The sequence below is a fragment of the Hemitrygon akajei genome, chromosome 2 (genome assembly GCF_048418815.1).
Source record: "Hemitrygon akajei chromosome 2, sHemAka1.3, whole genome shotgun sequence".
Taxonomy (NCBI): domain Eukaryota; kingdom Metazoa; phylum Chordata; class Chondrichthyes; order Myliobatiformes; family Dasyatidae; genus Hemitrygon; species Hemitrygon akajei.
This window is the reverse complement of record NC_133125.1, coordinates 195942455-195967485: the sequence shown is the minus strand read 5'-3', so window position 1 is coordinate 195967485 and position 25031 is coordinate 195942455. Positions and strand designations below refer to the sequence as shown.

The following is a 25031-nucleotide window of genomic DNA, read 5'->3' as shown; positions in this document are numbered from 1 at the left end:
ACCCCACCAGGGATAGAGTTCCTCTGGTCCTCACCTGCCACCCCACCAGGGATAGGGTACCTCTGGTCCATACCTGCCACCCCACCAGGGATAGGGTTCCTCTGGTCCTCACCTACCACCTCACCAGGGATAAGGTTCCCCTTGTCCTAACCTGCCACCCCACCAGGGATAGGGTTCCCCTTGTCCTCACCTTCCACCCCACCAGGGATAGGGTTCCCCTGGTCCTCACCTGCCACCCCACCAGGGATAGGGTTCCCCTTGTCCTCACCTACCACCCCACCTGGGATAGGGTTCCTCTGGCCCTCACCTGCCACCCCACCAGGGATAGGGTTCCCCTTGTCCTCACCTGCCACCCCACCAGGGATAGGGTTCCCCTTGTCCTCACCTGCCACCCCACCAGGGATAGGGTTCCCCTTGTCCTCACCTGCCACCCCACCAGGGATAGGGTTCCTCTGGTCCTCACCTGCCACCCCACCAGGGATAGGGTTCCTCTGGTCCTCACCTGCCACCACACCAGGGATAGGGTTCCCCTTGTCCTCACCTTCCACCCCACCAGGGATAGGGCTCCTCTGGTCCTCACCTGCCACCACACCAGGGATAGGGTTCCCCTTGTCCTCACCTGCCACCCCACCAGGGATAGGGTTCCTCTGGTCCTCACCTGCCACCCCACCAGGGATAGGGTTCCCCTGGTCCTCACCTGCCACCCCACCAGGGATAGGGTTCCCCTGGTCCTCACCTGCCACCCCACCAGGGATAGGGTTCCCCTTGTCCTCACCTGCCACCCCACCAGGGATAGGGTTCCCCTTGTCCTCACCTGCCACCCCACCAGGGGTAGGGTTCCTCTGCTCCTCACCTGCCACCCAACCAGGGATAGGGTTCCCCTTGTCCTCACCTGCCACCCCACCAGGGGTAGGGTTCCTCTGGTCCTCACCTGCCACCCCACCAGGGATAGGGTTCCTCTGGTCCTCACCTGCCACCCCACCAGGGATAGGGTTCCTCTGGTCCTTACCTGCCACCCCACCAGGGATTGGGTTCCCCTTGTCCTCACCTGCCACCCCACCAGGGATAGGGTTCCCCTTGTCCTCACCTGCCACCCCACCAGGGATAGGGTTCCCCTTGTCCTCACCTGCCACCCCACCAGGGGTAGGGTTCCTCTGGTCCTCACCTGCCACCCCACCAGGGATAGGGTTCCTCTGGTCCTCACCTGCCACCCAACCAGGGATAGGGTTCCCCTTGTCCTCACCTGCCACCCCACCAGGGGTAGGGTTCCTCTGGTCCTCACCTGCCACCCCACCAGGGATAGGGTTCCTCTGGTCCTCACCTGCCACCCCACCAGGGATAGGGTTCCTCTGGTCCTCACCTGCCACCCCACCAGGGATTGGGTTCCCCTTGTCCTCACCTGCCACCCCACCAGGGATAGGGTTGCTCTGGTCCTCACCTGCCACCCCACCAGGGATAGGGTTCCCCTTGTCCTCACCTGCCACCCCACCAGGGATAGGGTTCCTCTTGTCCTCACCTGCCACCCCACCAGGGATAGGGTTCCCCTGGTCCTCACCTGCCACCCCACCAGGGATAGGGTTCCCCTTGTCCTCACCTGCCACCCCACCAGGGATAGGGTTCCCCTTGTCCTCACCTGCCACCCCACCAGGGGTAGGGTTCCTCTGGTCCTCACCTGCCACCCAACCAGGGATAGGGTTCCCCTTGTCCTCACCTGCCACCCCACCAGGGGTAGGGTTCCCCTTGTCCTCACCTGCCACCCCACCAGGGGTAGGGTTCCTCTGGTCCTCACCTGCCACCCCACCAGGGATAGGGTTCCTCTGGTCCTCACCTGCCACCCAACCAGGGATAGGGTTCCCCTTGTCCTCACCTGCCACCCCACCAGGGGTAGGGTTCCTCTGGTCCTCACCTGCCACCCCACCAGGGATAGGGTTCCTCTGGTCCTCACCTGCCACCCCACCAGGGATTGGGTTTCCCTTGTCCTCACCTGCCACCCCACCAGGGATAGGGTTGCTCTGGTCCTCACCTGCCACCCCACCAGGGATAGGGTTCCCCTTGTCCTCACCTGCCACCCCACCAGGGATAGGGTTCCTCTTGTCCTCACCTGCCACCCCACCAGGGATAGGGTTCCTCTGCTCCTCACCTGCCACCCCACCAGGGATAGGGTTCCCCTTGTCCTCACCTGCCACCCCTCCAGGGATAGGGTTCCCCTTGTCCTCACCTGCCACCCCACCAGGAATAGGGTTCCTCTGGTCATCACCTGCCACCCCACCAGGGATAGGGTTCCTCTGCTCCTCACCTGCCACCCCACCAGGGATAGGGTTCCCCTTGTCCTCACCTACCACCCCACCAGGGATAGGGTTCCTCTGGTCCTCACCTGCCACCCCACCAGGGATAGGGTTCCCCTTGTCCTCACCGACCAGCCCACCAGGGATAGGGTTCCTCTCGTCCTCACATGCCACCCCACCAGGGATAGGGTTCTCCTTGTCCTCACCTGCCACCCCACCAGGGATAGGGTTCCCCTTGTCCTCACCTGCCACCCCACCAGGGATAGGGTTCCTCTGCTCCTCACCTGCCACCCCACCAGGGATAGGGTTCCTCTGGTCCGCACCTGCCACCCCACCACGGATAGGGTTCCTCTGGTCCTCACCTTCCACCCCACCAGGGATAGGGTTCCTCTGTTCCTCACCTGCCACCCCACCAGGGATAGGGTTCTCCTTGTGCTCACCTGCCACACCACCAGGAATAGGGTTCCTCTGGTCCTCACTTTCCACCCCACCAGGGATAGAGTTCCTCTGGTCCTCACCTGCCACCCCACCAGGGATAGGGTTCCTCTGGTCCTCACCTGCCACCCCACCAGGGATAGGGTTCCTCTGGTCCTCACCTATCACCTCAACAGGGATAGGGTTACTCTGCTCCTCACCTGCCACCCCACCAGGGATAGGGTTGCTCTGGTCCTCACCTGCCACCCCACCAGGGATAGGGTTCCCCTTGTCCTCACCTGCCACCCCACCAGGGATAGGGTTCCTCTTGTCCTCACCTGCCACCCCACCAGGGATAGGGTTCCTCTGGTCCTCACCTATCACCTCACCAGGGATAGGGTTCCTCTGCTCCTCACCTGCCACCCCACCAGGGATAGGGTTCCTCTGGTCATCACCTGCCACCCCACCAGGGATAGGGTTCCTCTGCTCCTCACCTGCCACCCCACCAGGGATAGGGTTCCCCTTGTCCTCACCTACCACCCCACCAGGGATAGGGTTCCTCTGGTCCTCACCTGCCACCCCACCAGGGATAGGGTTCCCCTTGTCCTCACCGATCAGCCCACCAGGGATAGGGTTCCTCTCGTCCTCACATGCCACCCCACCAGGGATAGGGTTCCCCTTGTCCTCACCTGCCACCCCACCAGGGATAGGGTTCCCCTTGTCCTCACATGCCACCCCACCAGGGATAGGGTTCCTCTGCTCCTCACCTGCCACCCCACCAGGGATAGGGTTCCTCTGGTCCGCACCTGCCACCCCACCAGGGATAGGGTTCCTCTGGTCCTCACCTTCCACCCCACCAGGGATAGGGTTCCTCTGTTCCTCACCTGCCACCCCACCAGGGATAGGGTTCCCCTTGTCCTCACCTGCCACCCCACCAGGAATAGGGTTCCTCTGGTCCTCACCTGCCACCCCACCAGGGATAGGGTTCCCCTTGTCCTCACCTGCCACCCCACCAGGGATAGGGTTCTCCTTTCCTCACCTGCCACCCCACCAGGGATAGGGTTCCCCTTGTCCTCACCTTCCACCCCACCAGGGATAGGGCTCCTCTGGTCCTCACCTGCCACCCCACCAGGGATAGGGTTCCCCTTGTCCTCACCTTCCACCCCACCAGGGATAGGGATCCTCTGGTCCTCACCTGCCACCACACCAGGGATAGGGTTCCCCTGGTCCTCACCTGCCACCCCACCAGGGATAGGGTTCCCATTTCCTCACCTGCCACCCCACCAGGGATAGGGTTCCCCTTGTCCTCACCTTCCACCCCACCAGGGATAGGGCTCCTCTGGTCCTCACCTGCCACCCCACCAGGGATAGGGTTCCCCTTGTCCTCACCTGCCACCCCACCAGGGATAGGGTTCCTCTGCTCCTCACCTGCCACCCCACCAGGGATAGGGTTCCTCTGGTCCGCACCTGCCACCCCACCAGGGATAGGGTTCCCCTTGTCCTCACCTGCCACCCCACCAGGGATAGGGTTCCTCTGGTCCTCACCTACCACCCCACCAGGGATAGGGTTCCTCTGGTCCTCACCTACCACCCCACCAGGGATAGGGTTCCTCTGGCCCTCACCTGCCACCCCACCAGGGATAGAGTTCCTCTGGTCCTTACCTACCACCCCACCAGGGATAGGGTTCCTCTTTCCCTCACCTGCCACCCCACCAGCGATAGGGTTCCTCTGGTCCTCACCTGCCACCCCACCAGGGATAGGGTTCCTCTGGTCCTCACCTGCCACCCCACCAGGAATAGGGTTCCTCTGGTCCTCACCTACCACCCCACCAGGGATAGAGTTCCTCTGGTCCTCACCTGCCACCCCACCAGGGATAGGGTTCCTCTGGTCCATACCTGCCACCCCACCAGGGATAGGGTTCCTCTGGTCCTCACCTACCACCTCACCAGGGATAGGGTTCCCCTTGTCCTAGCCTGCCACCCCACCAGGGATAGGGTTCCCCTTGTCCTCACCTACCACCCCACCAGGGATAGGGTTCCTCTAGCCCTCACCTGCCACCCCAGCAGGGATAGGGTTTTTCCTGGTCCTCACCTGCCACCCCACCAGGGATAGGGTTCCCCTTGTCCTCACCTACCACCCCACCTGGGATAGGGTTCCTCTGGCCCTCACCTGCCACCCCACCAGGGATAGGGTTCCCCTTGTCCTCACCTGCCACCCCACCAGGGATAGGGTTCCCCTTGTCCTCACCTGCCACCCCACCAGGGATAGGGTTCCTCTGGTCCTCACCTGCCACCCCACCAGGGATAGGGTTCCTCTGGTCCTCACCTGCCACCACACCAGCGATAGGGTTCCCCTTGTCCTCACCTTCCACCCCACCAGGGATAGGGTTCCTCTGGTCCTCACCTGCCACCCCACCAGGGATAGGGTTCCTCTGGTCCTCACCTGCCACCCCACCAGGGATAGGGTTCCTCTGGTCCTCACCTGCCACCCCACCAGGGATAGGGTTCCTCTGGTCCTCACCTGCCACCCCACCAGGGATAGGGTTCCTCTGGTCCTCACCTGCCACCCCACCAGGGATTGGGTTCCCCTTGTCCTCACCTGCCACCCCACCAGGGATAGGGTTCCCCTTGTCCTCACCTGCCACCCCACCAGGGATAGGGTTCCCCTTGTCCTCACCTGCCACCCCACCAGGGGTAGTGTTCCTCTGGTCCTCACCTGCCACCCCACCAGGGATAGGGTTCCTCTGGTCCTCACCTGCCACCCAACCAGGGATAGGGTTCCCCTTGTCCTCACCTGCCACCCCACCAGGGGTAGGGTTCCTCTGGTCCTCACCTGCCACCCCACCAGGGATAGGGTTCCTCTGGTCCTCACCTGCCACCCCACCAGGGATAGGGTTCCTCTGGTCCTCACCTGCCACCCCACCAGGGATTGGGTTCCCCTTGTCCTCACCTGCCACCCCACCAGGGATAGGGTTGCTCTGGTCCTCACCTGCCACCCCACCAGGGATAGGGTTCCCCTTGTCCTCACCTGCCACCCCACCAGGGATAGGGTTCCTCTTGTCCTCACCTGCCACCCCACCAGTGATAGGGTTCCTCTGCTCCTCACCTGCCACCCCACCAGGGATAGGGTTCCTCTGGTCCTCACCTGCCACCCCACCAGGGATAGGGTTCCCCTTGTCCTCACCGACCAGCCCACCAGGGATAGGGTTCCTCTCGTCCTCACATGCCACCCCACCAGGGATAGGGTTCTCCTTGTCCTCACCTGCCACCCCACCAGGGATAGGGTTCCCCTTGTCCTCACCTGCCACCCCACCAGGGATAGGGTTCCTCTGCTCCTCACCTGCCACCCCACCAGGGATAGGGTTCCTCTGGTCCGCACCTGCCACCCCACCACGGATAGGGTTCCTCTGGTCCTCACCTTCCACCCCACCAGGGATAGGGTTCCTCTGTTCCTCACCTGCCACCCCACCAGGGATAGGGTTCCCCTTGTCCTCACCTGCCACACCACCAGGAATAGGGTTCCTCTGGTCCTCACTTTCCACCCCACCAGGGATAGAGTTCCTCTGGTCCTCACCTGCCACCCCACCAGGGATAGGGTTCCTCTGGTCCTCACCTTCCACCCCACCAGGGATAGGGTTCCTCTGTTCCTCACCTGCCACCCCACCAGGGATAGGGTTCCCCTTGTCCTCACCTGCCACCCCACCAGGAATAGGGTTCCTCTGGTCCTCACTTTCCACCCCACCAGGGATAGAGTTCCTCTGGTCCTCACCTGCCACCCCACCAGGGATAGGGTTCCTCTGGTCCTCACCTGCCACCCCACCAGGGATAGGGTTCCTCTGGTCCTCACCTATCACCTCACCAGGGATAGGGTTCCCCTTGTCCTCACCTGCCACCCCACCAGGGATAGGGTTCCCCTTGTCCTCACCTACCACCCCACCAGGGATAGGGTTCCTCTAGCCCTCACCTGCCACCCCACCAGGGATAGGGTTCCCCTTGTCCTCACCTGCCACCTCCCTGTACCCTTCTCCCTCTCTCAATTTATCTCCTTGCCTGCCCATCGCCTCCCTTTGGTGCTCCTCCCCCTTTCCTTTTTCCCACGGCCCTCTGTCCTCTCCTATTGGATTTCCCCTTCTCCAGACCTGTATCTCTTTCACCAATCAACTTCCCAGCTCTTCACTTCACCCCTCCCCCTTCCCAGTTTGACCTCTCACCCTGTATTTCTCCCTCCCTCCCCCCACCGTTTAACCCTTCTGTTTATCTCTGGTTTTGATTAAGGGTCTTGGCCCGAAACGTCGACTGTACTCTTTTCCTTAGATGCTGCCTGGGCCTGCTGAATTCCTCCAGCATTTTGTGTGTGCTGCAAAGGTAATCTTACGTTTTAAGAAATTAAACTGTATTTGTAATAAAATATCTGCAAGAGATTTAAACAGTTCCAATGATATTTGACATTCTTAATGTCATATGGTCAATACATTCGGTAGTGTTAACACTGTTTAAACCATTGCCATTCAGATCGTCTCAGGGATGTTACAACATTTCTTTGTTTGTGGGGCTTCCCCACCTGACCCAAGCCCTCCATGTGAGGTAGCAGAAGGAGCCTCGACAGTGGTCCTCCCCCCAGAGACTTTGCACTGTCTGCCCCGAGATCCTCTGTGTCCCTCAGCACGTCCTCCTGCAGCCTGGACTGTACCTGTCGACAGCATTCCCTGACGGACATCTGGCTGTGCTGGGAGACCAACAGGTTTCGGGCAGAACAAAGAGCGTCTCTCACTGAGCTGATGGTCTTCCAGCAGCAGTTCCCGTGCTGAATGACTCAATGGAGAACGTGGTGGAGGGATTCTCTGCTGAGTCAGTGTGGGTGGAAGTGAGAAACAGGCAGGGAAAAGTCCTCTGTTTGGAGCGAGAGGATTGGGAAGATTTTCAAAACTAACAGAAGGCAACTAAAAGACAGGTTAGCAAAGATGAAATATGAAGATGAGCTGGTCAGTAATATAAAGGAGGATATCAAAAGTTTTATCCGATATATAAGAGTAAAGGAGGGTGAAAGTGATTATCAGACCACTAGAAAGTTACATTGGAAATGGTGGACAAAGTCATGAAGTACGTTGTGTTTCTCTTCATTGTGGAAGACACCAGCAGTGTGGCAGAATTTTGAGAGTGTCAGGGCACAGAAGTGAGTGTTGTCACTATCACTATGGAGAAGGACCGTGGAAAACAGAAAGATCTGAAAGTAGACAAGTCACCCGGAGCAGATGAGTGAGACCCAGAGGTTCTTAAAGAAGCAGCTGAAGTGATTGTGGAGACATTAGTGCTGATCATTCAGTTTTCACTGGGGGTTTTGGGGGACTGGAAAATTGTAAATGTCACTCCACTCTTTAAAAAGAAAGGGAGGCAAATGACAGGAAATTATAGGTGATTTCTTCTGACTTCACTGGTTGGCGAGAGTCTGTTATCAAGGATGGGGTTTCAGAGTAATTGAAGGACATGATAGGTGAAATCAGCAAGGTTTCCCTGTGGAGAAATCTTGCCTGACCAATCTGTTGCATTCTTTGAGGAAATAACAGGAAGGATAGACAAAGGAGAGTTAGTAGACGTTGTTTACTGGGATGTTCAAAAGACATTTGACAAGGAGCCACACATGAGGCTGCGAAACAAGATGAGAGTCCAGGGAATTACAAGAAAGATACTAGCACGGATAGAAGATTGACTGATTCTCAGGAGATAAAGAGGTTAGAAATCGGAGGAGCATAGAGACTTGGGAATCCTGGTGCAGTTTTATCCAAAGCTTAACATGCAGGCTGAGTCAGTGGTCAGGAAGGCAAATGCAATATCGGCATTAATTTTGAGGGGACAAGAATGTAAAAGAAAAGATGTAATACTGAGCCTCGATAAGGCATTGGTCAGACTCCATTTGGAGTATTGAGAGCAGTTTTGGCTCCTGGTATCAGAAAGGATGTGGTGACATTGGAGAGGGTCCAGAGGTAGTTCAGAAAAATGATCCTGGTAAAGAACGGGGTAGTGAGAAGAAGCATTTGATGGTTCTGTGCCTGCAGTTGCAGGAGTTTAGATAAATAAGGAGTTATCTCATTGTGACCAATCAAACATTGGATGGCCTACAGAGAGTGGAGTTGGAGAGGATGTCTCTAACAGTGGGAGAGTCTAGGACCAAGGGGCACAGACCCAGAATACAAATACATCCCTTTTGTATATTGGTGATGGGGAATTTCTTCAGCCAGAAGATTGTGAAACTGGAATTCATTGTCACAGAGAGATGTGGGAGCCAAGTCATTGAGTATATTTAAAGTTGAGGTTGATGGTTTCTTGATTAGTAAGGCCGTCAAATTGTTGAGAGAAGGCAGGAGAATAGGATTGAGAGGGTAAATAGGTCAGCCATGGTGGGTTGACAGCATAGACTTGATGGGCTGAATGGCTTAATTCTGCTCCTATGTTCTATGGTTTTCTGGTCAAACTCAGTTCGATCCTGTCTCTCAGAAATTTTCCCATCACAGATGTTCGGCTCAGCGGCTTGGAGTTTCCTGGATTGTCCTTCCTGCCCTCCTCAATTTCTGTCCTTCAGCCACCCTCCAGTCGTCCAGCCCCTCACCTGTGGCTAAGTACGAAGTGAATTTCTCTGACAAGACCCCTGCAATTTTGACCTGGTCCTGATGTCTTTGCATGCCCCTGATCAGCTCTGGGGATTTATCCACCTTAATTGGCTTTAAGATCATCAGCACCTCCTCTCTTGTAATGTGAGATTTTTCCAAGATGTTAATCTTGTTAATGAGAGGGGGAGTAAAGAGCTGGGAAAAAGATTTAAAGGGCTGGAGAAGGGGGGAATCTGATAGGAGAGGAGCGAAGGCCCTGGAAGAAAGGGAATGTGGAGAAGCACCAGAGGGAGGTGATGGGCAGGAAAGGAGACAAGGTGAGAGAGCAAAATGGGAATGGGGAATGGTGAGGGTGTGGCCATTACCGGAAGTTCGAGTAATTGATGTTCATGCCATCAGGTTGGAGGCTACCCAGAGGGAATAATGTTTTGACAAGATATGTGTAGATAGTTCGAACAGAGAAGGGAGTGCAGATGACCGCCTCCCAGTAAGTCAGGCTGGGACCAAGTGGTTAATGTGTCACTTTGCCCCAGTGAGCATCTTTCTGTTTGTTTTGAAATATTTATGGGAAAATTGGACCAGTGCTGAGCCTGCATCTACCTGGAAAGCAGAGAAGATGTCTCAGGCTCTCTCTCTCGCTTTCTCTGCCTCTGACAGAGAGAGAGAGTGAGACACATACACACACACACACACACACACACACACACACACACACACACACACACACACACACACACACACACACACACACACGCGCGCGCGCGCGAGCTTAGACATTTACCTTTACCCACAGGCTCGTCTTCATTCACACTTACACCCAGTTTCATCTGAACCTCCCTCAACTTTGATCCCTCTTGTCCTCTCCCTCAGGATTTCTCCTGCCCCTTACCTTCTGTGCACCCTTCCTCAGACCTCATGCCTCCAACACTTCCCCACCCCTCCCTTTGCTGCACCCTGTGCTACCTTCCTGTGACCTCTGCGTTGGGCTCTCCTTCCCACCCGGGTGGGTGACACAGTCCTTGCTTGGGTGACAAATGATCATGTGAGCGAGGCTGAGTGATGGGGCAATGGAACAGTGAGTGAAGGAGGGGCAGAAAGAAACCCACACTCAGACATCGTGTTAATGCTCTGAACTCAGGATTCCGCCAATCCAGCTGATAAACGTTTGGACGTTCAGTTCATGGCGGTACCGTTTTCAACCAGGAGATGGAGATAGTGAGCTGTCCAAGGATCAATTTGACGGTGAACACCCCCACCTGCTGCTGGGAACCGGTACTGCAGGGGGTGCCGGGAAAAAGAAAGTCAGATTCTCTTCAGCCCTTCACCACTTCCCACCCCAGACTCACCTGGTGTATCTATCACATGTCATTTGTACTCCTTACCCTCCTCCGCCTTATTCCGACTTTAACCCCCTCCTTCCCAGTCCCGATGAAGGGAAACATCGTCTGTTTATTCCTTCCATAAATGCAGCCGTTCCCGCTGAGTTGCTCGGGATTTCAAGCGTCTGCAGACTGTCGTCTGTCAGATCCATTTGTTGTTGTTTACTTGTTTGTTTATTTGAATCAGATGCTCAAATAACTCAAAATAAACTGAAAATACTTGACCTGTATTCCCAGATCTCTTGGTTCTGCTGCACTCCTCACTCAGGTAGGCCCTACCAAAGTGCAACATTTTGCAGTTGTCCACACTAAATTCCATCTGCCATTTTCCAGTCCGATTTCCAGCTGGACCAGATCCCACTGCAAGCTCTGTTAGTCCTCCTTGCTGTCCACTACACCCCCAATCTTGGTATCATCTGCAAATGTTCTAATCTTCAGCAATGAGACCATTTACACGGAGCCCTGCCACAAGAAAGCAGCAACCGTCATCAAGGACTCCAACCATCCACACCATGCTCTCTTCTCTCCGCTCCCATCGAACGGGACGTTCAGAACCCTTAGGTCCCACACTGCCAAGTTCGTGGACAGCTGTTACCCTACAACCATCAGGCTCTTGAACCGGCGTGGACAACTCACTCACCACAACTCTGAACCGATCCCACACCCTAGACTCACCTTCAACAACTCTTTACAAGTAATTTTTCTTCATTCCGACAGCAGTGCACACTGCCCACCGTCCCACTGTTTCAGTCTCCTGCAACGCTGCAGTCGGTGACATCAGCGAGGAACCGCGTGGTCCACAGGGCCGCGTCCAATGGCGCGCGTCTTCCAGGCCACACCTGGAGATACTGAAACGCGGGACCACACGATGAGAACCCACTGCCCGTGGAGAACCATAGTCTGAACTGCAACTGTAGACCACTGACAGGACCCCAGCCATCTTGAAATGAAAAGAAATTAGCCTATCTGAACATATTATAAAAGTTCCATATGTACCCACACCACCCCAGGCACCCAGCACTCTCTGTGTAAGAAAAAACTTACCCCTCACATCTCCTTTGAGAATACCCCCCTCGTCTTAACTGCATGCCCTCTGGTATTAGAGATTTCAACCCTAGACAACAGATACTGTGTGTCTAGGGCAGGGGTCGGCAACCTTTACCACTGAAAGAGCCATTTGGACCCGTTCCCCACAGAAAACACTGGGAGCCACAAAACCCGTTTGACATTTAAAATGAAATAACACTGCATACAACGTTTTTTTTTTGCCTTTATGCTATGTATAAACAAACTATAATGTGTTGCATTTATGAAATCGATGAACTCCTGCAGAGAAAACGAAATTACATTTCTGCATGCAACAAAAACATTTTGAACTCCGAAAAAAAGACGTTGGGTTGAAGGTTACTTTTAAGTAAAATACTCAATGTCTATTTGAGTCCTTCTTGTATTTATGAAAAACGCCGAACTTAAATTGTCCGCCGGCAGCAAACCAAAAATAACGTCAGCCAGCTGTCAACCTGAAAAATAAAAGGACTATTTCACTGAACAATGAAAAAATATGAATATACGTAAAATATTTATCATACTTGGTTAATGGGATTTCTGCTCCTGGACCTCAGCGCACAGCGTCTGCACATCAGGGCTGTATGACGTCACCTTCATCTTTACACAGGATCGCAAGCTGTCATCTGTGAGGCGTGCGCGATGTTTGTTTTTAATAAAGTTCATGTTGCAGAACACCTGCTCACATACATATGTGGATCCAAAGATCGACAGGACTCCAAGCGCATACTTTTTAATGTTTACATAAATGTCGGGGATAGCATTCCATGTTTCGAACACAAGTTTGTCCGGTTTGGGGAGGTTTTCAATATCGCTCCATTTGTGATTCTGAGCAAGAACGGCCTTCTGACGGGCAACATCTTCAAGGTCTGCTGTCAAGCGTCTAACCTTGGACACCCATATGTCTTTGTCGGCTATGTCGGCCAGTTCCATCTCAAGATCAGGTTGACTCACACCTGCCAATGCAGTCGTATTCAGTAGGGATGGATCGATGCTTAGGGGAGTGACCGGGAAGGATAATGTGTTTTTTTCCTCTCTGAACTCACAGAAGCGTTTCCCAAACGATGTTTGCATTGCGATGATTGCAGAATGTAAATACTCCGAATTTATCATGTCGTGAGCTTGTTTGAACTCTCTCAAATTGGGGAAGTGAGACAATGCGCCTTTCTGTAAATCTCTGGCAAGCACTGTCAACTTGCGCTCGAATGCCAAAACATCCTCCAACATGTGCAGGGCTGTGCGTCCTTTCCCCTGAAGAGCTGTGTTCAGCGTGTTCAGGTGCGCTGTCACGTCTACCATGAAGTGTAGCTTTTCCAGCCACTCTAGCTGTTCCAGCTCAGGAAAGGTGAGCCCTTTGCTGCCCAGGAAAGTTTTCACTTCTTCCAGACACGCGACAAAGCGTTTCAGCACCTCCCCTCTGGACAGCCACCGGACTTTGTTGTGCAGCAGGAGATCAGAATATGTGCTTTCCAGCTCGTCCAGTAACAAACGGAATTGACGGTGATTTAAACTTTTTGCCATTATTTTATTGACAATCTGAATGACAACATCCATTACTTCTGTGCATTCCGGAGGAAATGTTTGAGCGCACAGTGCCTCTTGGTGCAAGATGCAGTGAAAAGTCAGCAGCTTTCTGTCCAGCGACTTCTGCAGTAAAGCCACAAATCCCTTGTGCGCTCCTGTCATACTTGGTGCCCCATCAGTAGCTACTGACACCAGGTGGGTGGTCTTTATTCCTTTGGCTCTTAAACAATTCAAGACAGCCTCACAGATGTCCTCCCCCCGTGTTTGGCCTTTTAGAGGTATCAACTCAATCATTTCTTCCTGTGGCCCGGCAGAACAGCGCTATTTGTTCAATATCACCTTTGTCTTTAGACTCGTCACAGGCAATCGAGTAGGCCACAGCTGAGTTGATGTCTTTAATTTGCTGTCTTGTGATGTCTTCTGCCATTTTTATGGTTCTGTCTTTGACAGTCCTTGCAGAGAGGGGCATATCCCTGATTTTCTGCACAATTTCACTCTTGTTTTTAAAGTCCGTGAATATATGTCCTGAAATCTTAATGAAAGATTCTTTTATATATTCACCATCTGTAAACTGCTTCCCGTGCCTGACTATTTCCTGAGCGGCAACAAAACTAGCATATGTGGTTGATTTTCCAGACTTCATCCACTTCTTGAAATGATTTTTGCTCAGATCAACCTTCCGCATCAGTTCCAAAACGGCTTTTTTTTCTCTCATCTCCATCCGGATATTTTTGAGCAAAGGCTGCGTGTTTATTCTGGAAATGTCTTGCGACATTTGACTTTTTGTTGTTTGCTAGTTTCTCATTGCATATTAAGCATACCGGTAAACCAGTCTCGTCAGCAGTGAAAGCAAATGAATCTGCCCACGTATCATTAAACGTTCTGTTTTCTTCAGTCACTTTTCTTTTTCTAGAATTCTCCATAGTTAGCCTACCTTGGATCGAAAAATTAAAGAAATCGCGCACTGGCGGGTGTCAGGCATTGGCAGTGGTGACGTATATTAATAGCGACAAAAAACACGTTTTATTTAGATTGTACAAGATCACCATAATCTTCAAATTAGAATTACATTTCAAAAACTAACAAACTAACATACAATACATTTTAATTAAATACTCATCATTTATTTTCCAAAGCCACAGGGAGCCGCAGCACAGAGATGAAAGAGCCGCGGGTTGCCGACCTATGGTCTACTCTATCTGTTCCTCTCATAATCTCTATCAGATCTCCCTTCAGACTCCGTCGCTCCTGGGAAAACAACCCAGCCTCCTGTTATCGTGTTGTGTAATCCAGGCAGTTCCCTGGTAAACCTCTTCCGCATCCTCTCCAAACCCTTCCCGCGATCCCTCATGGTCTTACCTATCAGATCCTCTTCTGCTCCATGTGGAATAACCCCAGGGTCTCCAGACTATGCATGGAACGACCATCTCTCATCCCCGGACTAATTCCAGTCAAACATTTCTGCACTCTCTCTACATCCTGCACATTTTCCTTGAAGCGTGGCCCTCCTCCCCAGGACTGAATCCAATCCTCAGGGTCACAGATTCATCATCACCGCTTACATGTGTGGTTTTGCAGCAGCAAAGTTCAAAGTGAAAGTAAACTTTATGATCAGAGTACAGACACGTCTCCACACACAACCCCGAGATTCTTCTTCTGTGGGCACACTGAGCAAATCTATAGAACAGTATGTAAACAGGATCAACGGACAACAAACCGTGCCAACGCAAATATAAATAACTAGCAATAAATAATGATCATGAAATAACAACATAAAGAATTTGTAAAATGAGACAATTGGCTGTGGGAACACCGGAAGCAGAATGAGTGTATTTATCCCCTTTTGTGAAAGAAACTGATGGTTGAGGGGTAGGAGCTGTTTTGAATGTGGTGGAGTGGCCAGTCGTGACACTTGTACCTTCTGCCTGATGGAAACAGCGAGAAAAGGGTTAAGTGTGATGACATAGAAACACTATAAACTACAAAGGTAAATACAGTGTAATAAAAAGGAATAAAGAAGAAAATACAGAGGTCCGATGGGTTAGATTGTCCGGAGTCAGAGGTCTATTGTCTGCGAGTCTGAGCCAGGATGTGAGTTTGTAGTCAAGGACTGAAGGCCTAGAGGCGGCCTGTCCTGTGGCAGGCCCAGAGGCAGCCTGTCCAACGCCAAGGACCAAAGGCCTAGAGGGAGCCTGACAGAGCCAAGGACTGAAGGCCTAGAGGCAGCCTGTCCAACGCCAAGGACCGAAGGCCCAGAGGAAGCCTGTCCAACACCAAGGACCAAAGGCCTAGAGAGAGCCTGACAGAGCCAAGGACTGAAGGCCTAGAGGTGCCCTGTCCTGTGGTTGGAAGTGTGTGTGTGAGAGAGAGGGTGGGAAAGAGGTTTGTTCTGTTGTTGTGGTCTTGTTTTTGTTGTGTTGTTGTTCTGACCGTTCTGGGCACCCTATGGCGGAATGTGTGGTGATACTTTCGAGCTGTCTCAACAAATCCTCGGTTGTGTTGGTCTTTAAACAAAGGACACACATCTCTGTAAGTTTTGATGTAGGTGTGATAAAAAGAATCGGAATCTGAATCGTTCATGGGCTCACGGACATTGTGTTCATATAGGACCATTCAAAGATCTGATGGAGGAGGGGAAGAAGCTGTTTCTGAATCATTGAGTGTGGATCCTCGGGGTTCTGTACCTCTTCTCCAAGAGGTCTTGGGCAATCAGTGACAGAAGAGATTCTGGAGACACTGGGAATTCAGAACAACTCACACACAAAATACTACAACAGAAATTTTATTGTTTTCTTTATTTTTCTGTAAATGCCGGCATGAAAATGAATTTCAAGGTGGTATACGGTAACATACAGGTACTTTGACAATGAATGTTACTGAACTTTGAGTGCTGGTACTGAGGGCAACACAGAGTCAACCCCAACACCCTGGCCAGTGTTAATCACACAAACAACACCAAACTAAAGAGCCATTTCGGATGTTTTCAGCTTGTTACGTATGAACACACAAGATTCTGCAGATACTGGAAATCCAGAGTAATACTCACAAAATGGAGTGTTCTGTGTGATGAGAAAACCAGATGGAGATAGGGTCCAGAGTTGACCCCCCTGTGAACTATGCTGTTAAAGAGAGAGAGAGATGAAGAACAGAGGGAGAGGCATCTGATACAGATAAGAGAGAGAGAGACAGAGACATGATTTAGTATTATGGCTTCTTCACTGATTATTTACCTTTTGCTGCAAGGACACTGCTTTGCTCGTTAACATCCCTGCGGAGACAGCAGGGACTGGCCAGTTGGATGGTCATGGAGTTGATGAATGGCTGGTACCCCGTCAGGGGAGATAAAAGACGGGTCTGCTGAGACACCGGCAGACACGCCACGAGACACTGCAAGAGTGTTGTGCACCCACAGGAAGGTGGGGGCTTGGAGGACCGAATCAGGAGATCAGTCACAAAGCTCACAGTGTGACGGCAGGACCGGTGGGGACTTGTGTGTGTGTCCACTCATGCCAGAGTGACGAGTCCACCACAGAAGAACGGTCTGGCCGAGAATGGAGGGGTCATAACCAAATGACCACAACGGTACAACGGAATAAGAAGACAACGGAAGGTTTGTCTGCTGCATCTGCTCACATCTCTCTCTCTCTCTTTCTCTCTCGCTCTCTCACTCTCCCTCTCTCTCTATCTCTCTATCTCTCTCTCCCTCTCTCCCTCTCTCTCTATCTCTCTCTCGCTCTCTCTATCTCTCTCTCTCTCGCTCTATCTCTCTCTCTCTCTCTCTCTATCTATCTCTCTCTCTCTCTCTCTCTCTCTCTCTCTCTCTCTCTCTCTCTCTCTCTCTCTCTCTCACGTCACAACAGCAACTACCTCAACCCAAACTGAACTGAACTGAACTCTGCATTAGCTTAAGACTATTCATTTACCCCTAGACTACGATAGAGCTTGGTTTTGATTCTTATTCCTACACTTCTGTTTTTATTATTGCTAACCTGTTTTATATGTATATTTGCATTTTTGATACTGTATTACTTAGTTTACTAATAAACACCTTTAGTTACAGTACCACCAGACTCCAACATACCATTCCATTTCTGCAGGTTTGTTAGCCCAGTGACGGGGTACGTAACAGAGGAACTCAGCAGGTCAGGCAGCATCTTTGGAGTCAAATTAAGACTCGGCTTTTCAGGTCGAGACCATTCATCAGTGTGCGATGATTTGAGATACTGATGAAGGGTCTCGGCCCAAAATATCGACTATTTATTTCTCTCCATAAATACAACACAGTACAGGTGCTTCACCTAATGATGGAGTGCTGACATTTTAGCCTGCTCTACCATAAACATAACCCTTCCTTCCACATAGCTCTCCACTTTTCCTTCATCCTCGTGCTTGTCTGAGCATCTTAAATGCCCCGAATGTATCTGCCTCCACCACCACCCTTGCAGAGCGTTCCACGCACCCACCAATCTCTGTGTAAAAATCTACCTCTGACAACCCCCCCAGACCTTCCTCCATTCTTCTTAAAATGATGCCCCCTCGTATTAGCCATTGCTGACCTGGGAAATACTTCCTATGGTTTATGCTGACTGCCCTCCAGGTGAAAACACTGTCCCTCAGATTCCTGTTAACTCTTACCCATCTCACAAGAGTTCGAACCTTATCACTATTGACTAAGGTTGTAATATCAACTAAATCTTGCCTTAAGTAAACACTAGCATCGGTGACAGTGACATTTTTACAGGATTGTTGTAAAAATCCTCCCAATTCGGGTGTCACGGTAGCCCAGTCGTTAACGTAACACTATTTCAGAGCCTGTGCCCGGGGTCAATTCCCGCTGCTGTCTGTAAGGAGTTTGTAGATTCTTCCTGTGACCGTGTGTGTTTCCTCCGGATGCTCCGGTTTCCTCCCACATTCCAACGATGTATAGGTTGGGGTCAGTAAGTTGTGGACGTGCTGTGTTGGGGCCAGAAGAGTGGTGACTCTCGCCGGGAGCACAGCCTCAGAATGTGTTGGTGACCGACACAAACGACCCATTTCACTGTATGTTTCAGTGTGACAGGCAAAGCCAATTTAAATTCACAAATGCTGTTCAGGGAGGACAGCTGCCTTCCTTACCCCCTCTGGACTGGACGAGACTTCAGATTCTTGGCAATATCACCGTCCCAGAGTTTCCCCCGCTAAGCTGATCGTCAAGCCACCCGACCCAGGAGTGAAGGATGAGGGACAAAATGGGCCAGGGAAGGGAACCGATCGTCCCTGGAGTACAACAGTAAGACACTTTGAACAGCAGCTGACTTGAAACTGGCTGTCAAAGAGTGAAGAGCAAATTTAGGTCAACAGGTTTTGAAGGAAGCCAAGTTTCAGAATGAGAAGGCAACGGGATAGAATTACAGTCGTGTGTTACCAGACTTAACCCACACAAGGCGCTGTAATGATTAACAAATGGAATGCCAGGTTATTGGGTGAGACAGGGGACAAGAGAAAAATATATCAGCACTATGCGTGGGGGTGGGGGAGACTGGTGAGTCATATCTCTTCTGAAAGAGATGACAGGTGAGCAAGGCAGGAAAGCTGAGAGCAAAAGCTGTGAACAGAAACTCTGGCAGGGAAATGACAAACAATGGGAACGTCTCCGCAGCTGAGCGATAGAGACTTGGTTCCAATTCTGCTCACCGCACTTTAGGAAGACAGGATTTCCCAGTGTGGGTCAAGAACTAGAATCAGAATCAGGTTTATTATCACTGACATATGTTGTGAAATTTATTGGTCTGCGGCAGCAGGAGAGCGCAGTAAATAATTTAACTGTACGTTACAATAAGAAATAAATCCGTGGTGCAGAGTAGTGAGACTGCTGATGGTCCATTCAGAAATGTGATGGCGGAAAGAACAAAGTGTCCCGAAAACATCAAATGTGTCTTCAGGCTCCTGTACCCTCCCCTGATGGCATCGGAGAACTTGTCCTGGATGGCGAGGATTTTAATGATGGACTCCACACTCTGGAGGCAGCCTCATTTGAAGATATCCATAATGGTGGGGAGGCTAGAGCCACGATGGAGCCGGCTGAGCTTTCAAACCTCTGTGATGGTTTCCGATCCCGTGCAATGGTACCTCACACTGTCGGTATGTGACTGGAATGAATGCTCCCTACAGGACAGACATGTGTGGAGTGAGGGATTTTGATTGTGCAAAAAGACTGGGGAGGAGGGAAGAGGGCTGTCCTCCAAGCAAAGAGAGATCAGGTGAAGTCCTGCCGAATTTATTGTGGTGTGTACAAGGCATCGTTACAGTCTGGAGGCACCACAGGCTGCAGATGCTGGAATCCAGAGCAACACACAAAATGCTGGAGGAGTGTCAGTGGGCCAGGCGGTATCTGTGGAGGGAAACAGGCAGTCCAGTTCTGTTCAGAGGAAGGGTTTTGAGGGGAAATGATGACTGTCCATCTCCCTCCATAGATGCTGCCTGACCCCTAACCCCGCTGAGGAATCAGACACCCCACCATCTCCAGCAGCTCATGTTTGCAATGAAACACTTTCAGCAGCAATACAAGCACAGACAATGGCAGAAAACTTAAATTCTGCTTCAGGTTTACAAAGCAGTGAAGGAAGTGAGCTAGAAAGGACGAGGGGAGAGTGAACGGAGGAGTTTCACACCATGAACGGTTTAACAGAGGATAGTTAACAGAAGACCAGGCAGTAAACAGTTTAATGGGGGTGGGGGAAATGGTGGAAGTGAAGGAAATGAATTCTGTGCTAAACACGAAACAGCAGAACCTCACTTCGGGAAGCCTGATCACCTGTCTGTACTTCTACTCCCTGAGTACAGGCAGAGACTGAAGACTGCAGCACCAGCAGTGAGGACCAAGAAGGTTTGGACAAGGGAAGCACAGGAGCGCCTACAGGACTGCTTTGAATCGGTGGCCTGGACTGTATTCAGGGATCCATCTTCGAATCCAGATGAGTCTGCCGCAGTTATTTAATGCCGGCTTCATTAAAACCTGTGTGGATGAGTGTGTGCCTATTAAAATTTGCCGTACATTTCCAAACCAAAAGCCGTGGATGAACCAGGAGGTATGTCGTCTGCTGAGGGCTAGATCTGTGGTATGAGTCTTGGCAACCCAGGTCTGAACCAGAAAGCCAGTCAGACTTGTGGAGGGCTGTTTCAAGAGTGACGAAATAATTCTGAGCAAAGCTGTAGGCAACATCGGATGCATGGCAACTCTGGCAGGGTTCGCAGGACATTACTTCCTACAAAGCGAAACCCCATAGTATGACTGGCACCGATGCTTCACTACCAGATGAGCTCAACGCCTTCTATGCCCGCTTTGAAAGATGCACCTGGTGACTCTGTGATCTCTGTCTCGGAGGCCGATGTCAGGCTGGCTTTCCGGAGGGAGAACCCTCGCCAGGCAGCAGGCCCTGTTGGACTACCTGGTCATGCTCTGAAAACTTGTGCCAACCAACTGGCAGGTACATTTTCAACCTCTCGCAGTACCTCCGTCAGGATGCTGTTCATTCACTGTAGCTCAGCGTTTAACACTATCATTCCTACAGTCCTGATCAATAAGCTACGGAACCTGAGTCTCTGTATCTCCCTCTGCATCTGGATCATTGACTTCCAAACTGGAAGACCACAATATGTGCGGATTGGTAATAATATCTCCACCTCGCTGATGATCAACGCTGGCACACAACAGGGACGTGTGCTCACCCACAGCTCTACTTTCTCTGTGTGGCTGGGTAAAGCTCTAATGCCATCTGTGAATTTGCTGATGATAGAACCATTGTTGGTAGGATCTCAGGTGGTGACGAGAGGGAGTACAGGAGTGAGATATTCCAGCTAGTTGAGTGGAGTTATAGCAACAACCTTGCACTCAACGTCAGTAAGACCAAAGAACTGATTGTGGACTTCAGAAAGGTTAGGACGAGGGAACATGAATCAATCCTCATAGAGGGATCAGAAGCGGAGAGAGTGAGCAATTGGCTCCTGGGTGTCAGCTCTCTGAAGATCTAATCTGGTCTAACCAGAACAGGAGCTATTTTTCATTGGGATTTTGAGGAGATTTGGTATGTCACCTAAACCAGTTGAAAACTTCTATAGATGTACCATGGAGAGCATTTTGACGGGCTGCATCACTGTCTGGTTTGGGGACGGTGTGACTGCATGGGATCAAAAGCAGCAACATAAAGTTGTAGAATTAGTCAGCTCCATCTTGGCTACTAGACTCCATGGTATTCAAAACATTTTCAAGGAGCGGTGCCTCAGAAAGGCAGCGTCCATCATTATGGACACCCATCACCCAGGACATGTCCTCTTCTCCTTGTTACCATCTGGAAGGAGGTACGGAAGCATGAGGGCACACACTCAGTGATTCAGGAACAGTTTCTGCCCCTCTCCCATTCGATTCCTAAATGGACACTGACCCTGTGAACACCACCTCAACTTTTTAATATAATTGCTTTTGCACAATTTTTAATCTAGTCAATATTATCTGGATAGACAGGGTCTGATTAGGAATAGTCAGCATGGATTTGTGTGCGGAAGGTCATGTTTGGCTGATCTTATTGAATTTTTTGAAGAGGTTACGAAGAAAGTTGACGAGGATAAAGCAGTAGATGTTGTCTATATGGACTTCAGTAAAGCCTTTGACAAGGTTCCGCACAGAAGGTTATTTAGGAAGATTCAATCGTTAGGTATTGATATTGAAGTAGTAAAATGGATTCAATAGTGGCTGGATGGGAGATGCCACAGAGTAGTGGTGGATAACTGTTTGTCAGGTTGGAGGCTGGAGACTAGTGGTGTGCCTCAGGGATCTGTACTGGGTCCAATGTTGTTTGTCATATACATTAATGATCTGGATGATGGGGTGGTAAATTGGATTAGTAAGTATGCAGATGATACTAAGGTAGGTGGTGTTGTGGATAATGAAGTAGGTTTTCAAAGCTTGCAGAGAGATTTAGGCCAGTTAGAAGAGTGGGCTGAACAATGGCAGATGGAGTTTAATGCTGATAAGTGTGAGGTCCTACATTTTGGTAGGAATAATCCAAATAGGACATACATTGTAAATGGTAGGGCATTGAAGAATGCAGTAGAACAGAGTGATCTAGGAATAATGGTGCATAGTTCCCTGAAGGTGGAATCTCATGTGGATAGGGTGGTGACGAAAGCTTTTGGTATGCTGGCCTTTATAAATCAGAGCATTGAGTATAGGAGTTGGGATATAATGTTAAAATTGTACAAGGCAGTGGTAAGGCCAAATTTGGAGTGTTGTGTACAGTTCTGGACACCGAATTATAGGAAAGATATCAACAAAATAGAGAGAGTACAGAGAAGATTTACTAGAATGTTACCTGGGCTTCAGCACCTAAGTTACAGGGAAAGGCTGAACAAGTTAGTTCTTTATTCTTTGGAGTGTAGAAGGTTGAGGGGGGACTTGATAGAGGAATTTAAAATTATGAGGGGGTTAGATAGAGTTGATGTGGTTAGGCATTTTCCACTGAGAGTAGGGGAGATTGAAACAAGAGGACATGATCTGAGAATTAGGGGACAAAAGTTTAAGGGTAACACGAGGGGGAATTTCTTTACTCAGAGAGTGGTAGCTGTGTGGAACGAGCTTCCAGTAGAAATGGTAGAGGCAGGTTCGGTATTGTCATTTAAAGTAAAATTGGATAGGAATATGGACAGGAAAGGAATGGTGGGTTATGGCATGAGTGCAGGTCGATGGGATTAGATGAAAGTAAGCGTTCAGCGTGGACTAGAAGGGCCGAGATGACCTGTTCCCGTGCTATAATTGTTATACGGTTTTTTGGTTATACGTATACTGTAATTGATTTACTTATTTATTTACTTATTAGTTTTTGTTCTTCTGTATGATCTATTGCATTGAACTGCTGCTGCTAAGTTAACAATTTCACAACACATGCCGGTGATAATAAACCTGATTTGATTCTGATTCCTTCCTCGGTTTAGCGATCTGTCTGTGTATGAGTGGGCCACAAGTACCTCATTTCGACTTTCTTCTGGGCAGTCGGTGGGCAGTTAATGTTGGCCCAGCTACCAATGCCCACATTCCAGCCGAGTTACAGCATTGTGTTCTGCTCTTCCTGCAGTACCGGTTCCCGGCAGCAGGTGGGGATCCTGCACCGTGAAACGAGAAACAAGGGAAAATCCGCAGTGCTGGAAATTGTTATCCTCTCCCTCTCCCAGTGTGGAGCACCTTCCTGCTTCAAATTATCCTCCATCGTCCCTGTAACAAACAAGACCAAGGTAACAAGCCCGAACGACTAACGTCCTGTTGCACTCACCTCAATGATAAGCAAATGCTTTGAGAGTTTGCTCAAGGACTACATCTACAGCTTGCTACCACCCACCGGACCCCCTACAATTCACAACCGATCAACAGATGATGCAATAGCCACTGCTCGACATACCGTCCTTACGTATCTGGAGAAGAATGATGCTTATGTGAGAATGCTGTTCTTGGACTACAGCATTCAACACAATTCCCTCCAGGCTCGACAGGCAGCTCAGAAACCTCTGCCTTGTGCATCTGGATCCAGGACTTCCTGTCAGATCGCCAGCAGCTCCCTCACATCGACCCCTCCGACTCTCAACACACGAGCTCCTCAGGGCTGTGTCGACACCCACAGCTCCAATCTGCTGATTAAATTTGCTGACGACACTACATTGATTGGCCTAATCTCAAACAATAGCGAGGTGGCCTACAGGGTAGGAGTCATCTCTCTGACACAGTGGTGTCAAGAAAACAACCTCTCCCTCAATGTCACAAACACAAAGGAGCTGGTTGTGGATTACAGGAGGGATGGAGACGGGCTAACCCCTATTGAATCACTGGATCTGGGGTTGTGGGGGGAAACAGCTTCAAGTTCCTCAGCATCCACGTCACTGAGGAACTCACGTGGTCTGTACACAACAGCGCCTCTTTCACCTCAGACGGTTGAGGAAGTTCGAGGGGGAGAAACACGAGGTGATGGGTGAAACTATGTTCCCAATCTATGTCGGGTCTCACCGATGTACAGGCCACACCAGAGGCACCAAACACAGTGTGTTACCCCACCTGTCACACAGGTGAAGTGTCTCCTCACCTGGAAGTGCCAGGAGGGAGTTCAGTGGGAAGGGACAAATGGACGCGAGTCGTGCAGGGAGTGATCCCTGCTGAAAGCAGAAAGTGGGGGAGAGGGAAAGATGTGTTTGGTGGTGGGATCCTGTTGGAGACGGTGGAAATTACAGAAATTTTTAAGAGTGAGGACAAGTTCCGTTAGACGGAGGAGAGTGGTGGTGGAAGGGAACTGGTTGGGACGGGTGTCCAGAAAGAAAGAGAGAGCTCTGAGACCTTCCTGCTGGTGGATGAAGGTGTACAGGGACTGGACATCCACAGTGAAAATAAGATGCTCGGGGCCAGGGAACGTGAAATCATTGAAAGATCCAGAGTGTGCGAAGTCACTGAGGGTTCACTCCATCCTGTGACAGTGACTCCTGACCCTCAACTCCTCCGACAGGGGAAACATCCTCCCTGCATCCTGTCTGTTGAGCCCTGAATGATTTTGCGCTTCCCCGAGATCTCCTCTCATTCTTCTAAACAGGAGAATGTAATGTTCTCTGAGAACATACAACAGTACGACACACGAAGAGGCACAGAAACTGAAATTTCTGATGTGGACTGTGAAGTTTGTCTAAAGTTACAACAGGACCTCAATCAACTGGGAATATGGGCAAAGGAATGGCAGAAAGAATTCAAAATA

The 25031-nt window shown here is 50.9% G+C and overlaps 1 protein-coding gene across 1 annotated transcript in view; it reads right to left on the bottom strand.

The window, feature by feature from the left end:
- The window catches only part of LOC140721937 (E3 ubiquitin-protein ligase TRIM39-like), a 32391-nt gene extending 20768 nt beyond the window's left edge, over nucleotides 1-11623 (bottom strand). The window contains exons 1-2 of the mRNA XM_073036762.1: nucleotides 11426-11623; nucleotides 9304-9472 (exon numbers count right to left, since the gene is read on the bottom strand). Coding sequence (XP_072892863.1) covers nucleotides 9304-9472; nucleotides 11426-11623 — 367 coding nt within the window. The remainder of the gene's footprint in view (nucleotides 1-9303; nucleotides 9473-11425) is intronic.
- Nucleotides 11624-25031: the final 13408 nt, after the last annotated feature.